Below are 11,252 nucleotides of genomic sequence, written 5' to 3'. Positions count from 1 at the left end.
CCCAGTCATATTTTGTTCAAAAGGAAGCAGATTAATTACAATCTCAGGTTTATGCACTTTGGACGCTCATGTCTGTGCTTCCGTCTGGCCCTGCCTTTAACCTGGCTTGCCAGAGTCACTCCCCTCCCTAGACTGTTACTAAAGCCATTACTACCAACATATCTAATGAGTTCTTTACTTGGTCATGTTAACATGTCAATCATATATCTAGTCTCCATTTTCCACTATAATAACATTAATCTGTGGTTTTCAGTGGTTAAGTAGGACTAAGCTTCTTTCTGTTTCTTCATTCATTATTTATGCCTTCATTTTGTGGTTTGGAGTTGGTTTGCATGTTGACCTGTGTCAACCAGAGGAGGGTGAGTTCCCCTTTTGAGTCTTGGTTCCTCTTAAGGTTTATTCCTCTTGCTCTGAGAAAGCTTGCTGTTGCCACTGTTGCCCCTGGCTCGTTCACTTTGAGCTTGGCCTCGGATCTCAGTGAAGTTGCTTCGTGACAAGGCCCACTGTTAAAAGTGTTCTATAAATAAACTTGACTTGACTAGACCTTAACCTATAAAGACTTTGTTTAGTGGCAGGAAGTCCAAGTCAGGTTGATGCACTTTATGCACTTTATCAGGCAGTCTATTCTTTCTACTGTAGATGTAATGCAATGGTGAAAAGTGTTTTTCAAGAGTTCTTTAGTAAAGGCACCAAATTTTATTGGTTAATAAATTACTTGGCTAAAGGATTCTTCACTGTGATGGAAACCCTTTGGAGAGTCTTTAGAATGATGGCATGGTCACTATAACTGACTGTAAAGGTAGAGCTTCTCACTCTAGAGAATACAGCTCCACTGCTACAGAGCTCAGTCCTGGGGTTTAGTCAATGCTTGGTATTGAGCACAGTGACCTTAAGCTCACGTGCACCTGAATAGAACGGAGTGTCCTGTTCTATTGTCAATCCTTTTTAATGGAGATAATACAAACATTAGTAAATGGCAGTAAATCACGTAATGCAATCATGTCCCTGTTCATAGTAAAATGAAAACCCATCGAAAAAAAACTGTCAGTGAGACACTGTCACATCTGTAGCATAAAGCTGATAAGCATGGACAAAATGTTCCTGTTTATACTTGAAAAAAAATATTTTAACCATAGATAAGATTATAGATGCTTGTCTACACTATATGTAGTTTGTCTCAGGAAACCCCACATCTGTGCTACTTTCTGGCTTTACAGTCTTTAGCTAGCCTTTCATTTATAATTTATGTATGACAGCATTTATAATCAAAGTTAGACTAGAATAGGCATGTATCAAGTACTGCATGAACCATTTCTCATTATTACAGATAGTAGTTCATCCATACTATACTTACCTATACTTATCTGTACTCATGCCTGTCCCTCTTTCTGGCTCTCACTTTTCAGCTAGTCTGTTATACACCATCAACATATTTGTGAACACCCCTTTTAATGAATGCAGAGGCTCTCTGGAGCCAATAAACATTAATCTATTGAGACCCTGCCTAATATAAAGCCCCCCAGCACTGAATTGTAGAGCAGTGGAATTGTGTTCTCTGGAATGGTGGTGCTGGGAGTTGGGGAGTTGGGGATCAGGTTGGTTGCTGAATGCAATCAGATCCTCACAGCAATGCTCCTCCAAAATCTAGTAGAAGGGCCTTTCCTGGACAGTAGAGACAGTTACTCCAACAAAAGCAGGATAAATTCGTTTTTAATACCCTTGGTTTCAGAAGAACAAATGAAAGGAGCTTTTGGACAATATTGCATATACAATTTATGTATGCTAACACTTTTATAGAAGCTAGAAGGCAAGTGTTGTAGTGTTGTTATTTTTTGCTGTTATAGATGTAGTTTATCTGAACTATATGTAGGTCATGTCTGTGCTTCCGCCTGGCTCTCCTTTTTTTAGCTAGACTGAAGTTCTAATAGTTTATCAACCAGTTTTCACTTTAATATGTGTAATTCATCTAATTAGGCTTCAGTTACGTAAAATCTGATGAACTGAATGAATGTCTTTCAGTTGACTTCCGTTTATGTGTGGAAATGATGTACACACCTGAATCAAGTAAATTCAGTACATCGTTTTTGGGGGGTTTTCACTGTGGTTTTCTTGCACATCTGTCCGTCCGATGTGTGTGTGAGGGCAAAGTAACTTAACCACACAACACACACAGGGACTGCATGCATCTGTGCAGCTTTACACAGGAAGCATTACACTGAAGCTTACCCTGCATCAGCCTGTGCAACGGAAGTGTACAGCCAGCACTTCTGTCCACACACATACACACACACACACACACACACACACACCACTCACTTACGAGGCAGGAAGGCTACTCAGTACACTCCAGGAAGATCATAAACATCCTGATAGTGACAACTGGACAACATGATCAAACGCAAACTGAGTGAGTACATTTGAGTGTGTGTGGGTGCGTTCATGGGTGTGTGTTTCTACAGGAAGAGTAATGAGCCCCCTTGAGTTGCCTCATGGGCAGATGTTACTGACAGATAAGCAAGAGTTCAAGCTATGTGAAGTGGCCCACCCCAGAAGACCTGGTATATATGATATAAACTGATTTATATGCGAAGAGGGAAGCAGGGACGCTTATGTGTTCATCGTTTGTAAAAAGGGACGTTCACAGCCGTTGAGGGATGTAAATTTAGAAGTTTCAAAATCCTGAATCAGGAAAAACTCTAACACTGTATTTCAAGAGGTTGGAAATACTCCAGTATGCTTAAACCTAATCCCTAGCCTAAGTCCAAGTTAAGTCTAAAGGAAATGGGAAGTCATGAGTGTAAGCTGATTCTCGGGTCTCTTGGGTGCAAATCTGACTTTTTAGTATTGAGACCTGAGTTGAGTCTCAAGTCTCTGGGATCCCAGTCTTAGTCGAGTCTTGAGTCTTTGGGATCAAGTCTGTGGGATCTAAGTCTCTGAGATGTAAGTCTTGCATTAAGTTGACTCTCGGGTTGAGTTTTGAGTCTCTGGGATGCAATTCTGGAATACGAGTCTGAGTTTGGTTGCCAGTCTCTTGTTTTAATTAGAGTCTGAGTCAAGTCTGAAGTCTCTGGCATGTGAGTTTAAGTGGGGTCTTGAGTCTCTTGAATGCACGTCTGAGTTCAGTCTCTAGTCTCTGGAATAGGAGTCTGAGTTTGGTTGCAAATCGCTTGTATTAGAGTCTGAGTCAAGTCTCTGGCATGTGAGTTTAAACCAGGGCTTTAAGATTTGAGTCCGAGTTCAGTCTTGAGTGTCTTAGATAGTGAATCTGAGTTGGGTTGCAAGTCTCTTGTATTAGAGTCTGAGTCAAGTCTCAAGTCTCTAGCATGAGTCTCTGGGATGTTAGTCGAAGTTCATTCTTGTGTCTCTGGGGTATTATGTCTAAGTTAGGTTGTGAGTCTCTTGTATTAGAGTCTAGTCTCAAGTCACTGGAATGTAAGTTTTAATCTGGGCTTAAGTCTTTAGGATTTAAGTCCGAGTTCAGTCTTGAGTCTCTTAGATAGTGATTCTGAATTGGGTTGCGAGTCTCTTGCATTAGAGTCTAAGTTGAGTCTCAAGTCTCTGACATGTGAGTCTGAGTTGAGTCTCTGAGATGTAATTCTGAATCTCGAGTCTTGAACCTCTGGAATATGAGTCTGAGTTTGGTTACAAGTCTCTTGTATTAGAGTCTGAGTCAAGTCTTAAGTCTGGCATGTGATTTAAAGTCAGGTCTCATTCCTTTGAGATGCAAGCCTTAGGTCTTAGGTTATCTCTCAAATTCAAGAGACCTAAGATTCAGGGCGTGAGTCTGAACGGACTCTTGAGTGTTTTGGGGTATGATTCTGTTTGTCTGGGATGCATGTCCATACAATGAATCGAGATTTAAGGTTTTAGATTTTATTATTGTTGCTGTTTTAAATGATACAATGGTAAAACACAACTTTAAACAATGAGCCTTTTAGCACAGAAACACTTCATACTAAATACAGTGTTTAAAGGAAAGGGGAAAACCCCAACCAACAACAGTCTGTATAAACTCTCAAGAAATGTGATCTGTGTGTGTCTAAAACTAGCTAGATTAAAATCTGATTAGTCACTACTGACTAAATGAGCTATCAGGCAGATAAACAGGATCATATGTTCTCATGTGACCCAGTATATGCTTTGACCACAGTGCATGTATGAACTTACCCACAGAAGCCTCAGTGTACGGTGGTGAAATGGTGCGATGTCAGTTTATTTATGTGCAGGTTGCAAAAACGTACTCTTTGAAAGGCCTCACTTCTTCAGAGGCTGACAGTATGCCTCCTGTATGAGAACAGTAGGTTCATTAGCTTTAGTATTTTGTGTTTGAGTTATGAAATAACTGGACTTTAAGAGAGAGAACATGCCTAAAGCCCCTCTTCATCCCCAGCTAACATCCTTTAAATTCCATCGCTACCTTGTGTACATTTTACAAGGTTTTCACAACCCACCACCACCCCGTTACTTCCTTTTAACAGAGTAACCTCCACCCTTACAGTCTCCTCCCATCATATCGTAAGATAATGGCATGGTCCAAATTTGGGTATGTTAATTACACTATAGAGACAAAAGTATTGGGACACAAATATCTCAAAATCTAAGATTTTGGTGGAGGACTGCTGCATTTTGGTGAGGATTTGATTGCATTCAGTGATTAGAGCATCAGTGAGGTCATTGGATGATCACCACCCTACCGCCTCGTCCCAAAAGTATTGGATGGAGCACCATCCATCATTCCAGAGAACACATTTCTTCCACTGCTTCACAGCTCAATGCTGGGGGGGCTTTATACCCCTCTAGCCCATGTCTGACATTAGGCATGTTTACCTGCCAATAGGTTAATGTTGATCTGCTCCAGAGAGTCTTATTCTATTGGTATTGGCAATTCTCTACAGGGACTAGAATAGATGCTGTGTGTGTGCAGCTGAATGAATTCATTAGAAGGGGTGTCCACAAACATTTGGACATGTAGTGTCTCACCTATTATAAGACATTCCAAGAACTGAAAATCCTTGAGTTTGTGCCTGATTGTTACCAGAGAAAGTCTACTGCTCTGAGACTGCCGCTAGGTTTGAGTAGATATGATCAGTTTGTTTATTTTGAGGAATCTTCTGCATCTTAATTTGTCTATTGAAACCCCTGTGCAGATGTAGCGCTGAGAGTTTTCATTAGTCCTACACTCAGACAGAAAGGCTGCATTCCAGTTCATGTAGTAATCCACATTATAATGTCTGTCATCCAGAGGTTCAGTCAGCTGGGGGGCATAAATGTCTCCTACAGAGGAGAACTCAGCTTATGCTTTTACATTTATACAGCCGGAATGTTTCTGTGCTCGTGTAAAGGAAATGTGAGTGGGGAATGTGTGGGGGGTGACCACAGGGGAACATCTAATACACTCCATCACATCGTTCTGCACTGTGGGCAAATAGGACAGAACCAAATATGGAGTGGTTTCTCTCTACTCTTAAAACAACAAATGCATCCAGCTTTATGCAAAAATAGATTTCCAAAATGAGTGACTTTTCGGCTCATACAATCAAAATAACATCATTATTTATGAATAAGGACATGTTCTTCTTGTAACCTCTGTCTTTACATGTCCTTATTTTAACCTCCAGACTCCACAAGATTGCATTATCACTGTCAAAACAGAACCTGCACTTGAAAAATAAAGGTCTTGCAATGGGTTCTTTAAGGTATGCCAAGGAAGGATCATTTTTGGTTCCATAAAGAATAGCTTTTGTAAAGGAAATTCATTAAGAACCCTTACATTGGTAACGAACCTTTGCATAAAGTAAAGTTTCCTCACAATCACAGATCTTATTGACAATAAATGAATGGATTGAATGGATCCAAAAGTGACTCTTTAATGGCATCATTGTGTGTAGCACCTTAAAAACAAAACATTTGCATAAAGAATATTATAATACACATTGCACTAATAACTATAACTATACTATACTACCTCACTATATTACATTATATTACCTCACTACCTAACTCAATATTTATTGCACACTGCATAATTTGCACACTACCCCTAATTTATTTATTATTCTTTGTCTGTATTGTGTTGTGTTGTCTGTCTGCACTTTTACTGTGTTGCACTTGTGTTCTGTATGCACTGTATCTGTGTTGCACCATGGTCCTCGAGGAACGTTGTTTCGTTTCACTGTGTACTCTGTATGTGGTTAAAATGACAGTAAAAACCCACTTGACTTGACTTGACTTGACACAAAAATGCATAGCACAGTGACCCAAATCTGAATTTTTTACCAAATCTTGGGATTTGAACTCGCAACCCTCCGAGCCATAAATGTGACCTATATCCGACATCCGTCTGAACGAACGTTCACGCTCCTAAACTCCTAAACATGCTTTAGCAAAAGAGCAAGGCTCCATGTGACCTGCTACTTATCAGCGCATATTTATGAGGAAATGTGGAGTTGGATTGAGGTAAAAGACACATTAACGCCGATCAGACTAAATTGCATCATTGGCGGATTGGTTTCAGTACCACATCTGAAATTTGTGTCAAATGTGATGAAAATGATCAGTCATACAAATCCATCCACTGGAGGTTCATAGAGTTTCAGAAAATCCAAGTTACAAGTCAAATAATCCATTTTCAGGTTCTAAACATAAGCCTTTTTGCTTAAGTGTAGTGAATTTTGATAGAAATCTGGACTTCTTTCCAGATATTGACTGCTTTCTAGATATTTTCTAGACAACCGACTGCTTTCTAGATATTTGGCCGAGTCAGTGGCTCCAGTTTATGTAAAACTCTTTTTTTTTTTTTTTTTTTTTCTTTGTCTAGGTTTTAAATGGTTCGGCAGTCTTTCCAACCTCTCTTTCCGCCGCAAATCAGACGCGGGGAAGGATGGCACTCAAAAAGATGACACCCCTGGCCAACCCTCGACCAGTGAAATGTCCATTGATGACCTGGACGCTCGCCCCCGCTGCCCCAGCTACGTCCGTTCCAGTGACATGTACACACACATGGGCACCATGCCTCGTCATCAGAAACAGAAAGAAAAGAGCATCAAGACCAAAGGCCAAGAGCAGAAAAGTGTTAAAGCTAAAAACAAGACCAAAAACAGCCAACTGAGCCGGAGCCAGAGCATGAAACCCTCCGTTGATTATGTGTGTGAATCCCCTCTGCTAACTGCACTTTCTGGAAAGGGTTTCTCTACACTGGAAAGGACCACCACGGACCCCAAGTCCACAGCAAACCACACGGAAGAAAATAAAGCCATGGATATATCTGGTCCAGCAACTGAGTCTGCCAGTCAACCAGTCTTCAAGGACCAACCCATACAAGAACACGATCCTTGTCAAGTCCAAGCACAGCAAGCTGTGACCACTGGTCAATGTCTTATAAATCCATCCGCTGAGGGTTCAAAGCCATCAGGAGATCCAGATATGCCACTAAATGTTCCTCAGAACATGCAATCTAAAGACAAGCCAGTGGTGCCTATGAAGCGAGGGTCTAAAAAGGTCTCTGTAGATCCCCAGAAGATCAGCAATCTCAAAACTTTGGAGGAAAATGAGGTGAAAATGGTCCCAGGCCTTAAAGAAGAGAACCACACTGAAAGGTAAGAATCAGTTCAGTCTCTCCAGTCTCACTTCAACATTTTTTGGGTGGGTCTAATAAAGTAATATGCCTTATTTTACCATGATTCAGAGGTGCCCGACCTTAAGTTGTGTCTTGCATTTACTCAAACAATTTAACAATGAAATTGACTATATCTAAAAAAGTGCCACACAATTTGTTGTGACTGGTCTGTAAAAGCTCAATGAAGGTGGTCTGAGACATGCTTGGTCTGGGAAAATGGAGTGGGTCTACTAAACGAGTAGTTGAGCTCCACCTCTGGCTCCACCTCTGGTCTCTACTGTGCAGACTCAAATTTGACAACATGGAAAGTTTTGGCTTCTCTAAAGACAGGAAGGGAATGGAGATTTATTGTGGATGACATTACGCAGCTGGAGATCATCAAAACCGTGATGTTGTTTATGAGTGTTAAGATCATTTTCTGAACAGCAAGGTTGTGTTTAATATCACAGTGAATTTCATTCCAAAATACATTTTACACACTAAAATGTATTATAGAATATATTGCTTATACTCTTTCTTTTGAAATACATGTATTTTTTAAATATATGGGGAAATATTAGGCATTGATATGTAGAATATGTCAAAGTTAATTATTAGCAAATATAAATCTACCATGGCAAAACAAAGTTTCATACATTCAGATACACAGTACAGATGCAGTTGGCTCACTTAATATATATATATATATATATATATATATATATATATACTTAAAACAAAAGCTAAAACATGTATTACAGGTATTTAAAAATATATTAATTAATTCCAAATATATGTTAATATGTTAAAGTATTTTAAAAACTATATTATATATTTAACAGATATAGATATATAAACTTTCATATAATATATCAACTTTATTGATTTGCTGTCTGAAAGGAATTAATTATTTAGTGGGCAAAAACAGCTTCAGTTCTTCAGTTCATCCAGCAAAACCTGACTGCTGGCTGTAAAAGAAAGTCTAAAAATACCCAGTACCCGCAAAGCTAGAAATAAATCTACAGCCAAGCATTTTATTCCCAGCACTCATAGCACTGTCGCTTAGTGTTGCTTAATTTCAACGAACACTAAGTGTTGCTTATGTAAATAATATCAAATATATGGTTTTATCCTGTGCTAGAGAAATAGATTTGGAATAGACTGTAAGCAGTTTGACCCTGTACATCCCAAAATTGATCCAAAGCCCTTGAGATTATCTTTGTTTCACTGATGTAATGCTTTAGAGCTGAATTAAACAGAAAAGTGAGAAAAGTTTTAAAGGTAAATTCATGGATCGTTTACCTTTAGCTGGTCTTATAAACAGGTTCTTTGATAGTTTGGTGTCAAAACTGAGGTTCTGTGGCTACATGATACATGTAACTACATGATTTGGTTTTGCAGCTGTGAACTGGTCTTGCAATCTGGTTTTGTGACTGTAATTATGAGAGCTAGGCCTTCAGATTGGGCCATACATATCAAAACTAGATCTAGATCAAATACCAACTGTTGGAGTTTTATAAAATGACTCTTTCAGTAAAGAGCCCTGGAACAGCGCTGTTACCATTTTCCTAAATAACAGAGCCAGATGTGGTAGATCCCAACTCGGCAGGGGAGTAGATCCCCGGGACCAGGACTGGGCCCTCACGAAATTGGTCCCATGATGTGAATGTCTGAGGTCTGAGGTCAGAAGATCTCAACTAGTTTAGATGGATGTGTACTGTGCACTAGTCAGTATTAGGTTTGCACTAATAAATATTTAAATATATTAATACATACATATATATATATGTGATTAATTTGCCTGGACACTTCTTACAGGACCTCAGGTCAAGTGGTCAGTTAGTGAAGATACTACACAATGCTTACATGCATTCGTAGTGATTATTGAATAAATTAAGATCTGAATAATAAGCCGGCAGTTAAAGGGTTTATTGGTCTAGTCTAGGATGGATGGATTCATCTAGACGGAATTCAACAATAGACACTAGCAATAAACCTCCCTCCAACAAATCCTGCTGCAATCAGACTCACCCTTTCCAAATCTCAGTGAGTCAGTGATGACATCACCGCGGCTTACATCAGCCTGTCTTGGTGGAGACCTGTTTGAGCTCACGGACCTGAACATGACTGATCGTCCATGAAAGAGAAGTCCTTTCTTTACCTCTGCTGTTCTGTGAGCTGCTGCTGCTGCTGCTCGGACGTGTTTGTATCAGATAAAACTGCTGCGTCCATCAGACTGACGGAGAGGTAGTGGTTGTTTGGGGCTCTTTTGTCCCGCATGGGGATTTATAGGAAACTGTTGCTTGAATTTTTAGAGCTACATCATGGGCGTGGGGTGAGTAACTTATACAGATAACTGTGTTATCCTCTTTGTAGACATGACCGTTTTCTGTGCTCTGCAGTTTAACAAGTTTAGGTTTGTGTGTGTGTGTGTTAGGTGTGTGTGAATGCTTGTTGGAAGATTCAGGTAGTTTTGAAAAATAAATAAATAAATAAATAAATACAAAATTAAAAATTACATACTGTATAGAAAGGCAGATTGGACGACTGTAAGTTTAAATCCCAGGACTAACTGAATAGTACCCTTTGTGCCCCTTCCTAATCCTTTACTGTCCCAGGTGGTGCTGCCCTGCAGGTAAAGCTGCGCTGTTCCCAGACTGGGCATAGCCGGGCAACAAAATGATTAATTTCCTGTGCAGACAGATCAATTAAGTATGACCTGTTTCCTTTTTTGGAAATCTGGTTTTCAGTATTTTGTAGAGCTCCATTTATCCACTTACTGCCATTTCAGAAGGAAGTCCAATCAGTCCACTCAAGAACAACCAGCACTCAGTAATCATGAGTTCATTATCGTTATTAATGTTTCTTGACCCAATTAATGCTCCGACTGAAAGTCCTACGCTATTGGGACCTGGACAGAAGGTTGTTATAAGGTTGGGGCCCAGTCTATTTAGATAGCTTCCTATAGATTATCTACAGATGATTAAATTATGCTGAAACTCAGCTGCTTAAGCTGATTTTGGACGAGGGTTAGGGCTGGATTTAGCTATTGGGTTGAGGTTAAGGTTAGAGTTAGGGAATAGGCCTGGCCTCTGGCCTATATGTATATATAATAACCACCCCACCTCATCCCCAACTCCCTAACTCATCCCAAAGGTATTGGATGGAGCACCATCATCCACCATTCCAGCTGTATGTATACCCCTCTAGCTCACGCCTAGCATTAGGCAGCATGGTGCCAATAGATTCATGTTTATCTGCTCCAGAATCCTATTCTATTGGCAATACTTATCTATAATGACTAGACAAGCTGTGTGTGCATCTGTGCATCTGCACAGCTATATCAGCAATGGGTGCAGCTTAAAAATAGCTGAATGCATCCAGTATGTGTATGTGTGTGTGTGTGTGTGTGTGTGTGTGTGTGTGTGTGTGTGTGTGTGTGTGTGCTACTTTAACAATGTCTAAAGCTTATCTGGGGGAAGGTCAATATTTCTCATCCAACACCTTGTTTATCTTATCAGTCCTTCATCGACACAGTGTCTGGACTTCACAGAGAACGCCAGCATCCAAACCTGTGATCTTCCAACCAACACATCAATAACTTTACTGACCAACAGCACATTCAAACTTCTGACCACTGACGTTTCAGTTTATTAGT

At 39.9% G+C, this 11,252-nt stretch overlaps 1 protein-coding gene across 1 annotated transcript in view; it reads left to right on the top strand.

The window, feature by feature from the left end:
- The first annotated feature begins 2,318 nt into the window (after positions 1-2,318).
- The window catches only part of sh2d3ca (SH2 domain containing 3Ca), a 73,189-nt gene continuing 64,255 nt past the window's right edge, over positions 2,319-11,252 (top strand). The window contains exons 1-2 of the mRNA XM_072658684.1: positions 2,319-2,407; positions 6,818-7,595. Coding sequence (XP_072514785.1) covers positions 2,389-2,407; positions 6,818-7,595 — 797 coding nt within the window. The 5' untranslated portion in view covers positions 2,319-2,388. The remainder of the gene's footprint in view (positions 2,408-6,817; positions 7,596-11,252) is intronic.

This window comes from Salminus brasiliensis, chromosome 16, assembly GCF_030463535.1.
Source record: "Salminus brasiliensis chromosome 16, fSalBra1.hap2, whole genome shotgun sequence".
NCBI lineage: Eukaryota > Metazoa > Chordata > Actinopteri > Characiformes > Bryconidae > Salminus > Salminus brasiliensis.
Note: the sequence above shows the minus strand (reverse complement) of the source record. Positions and strands in the feature narration are given on the sequence as shown.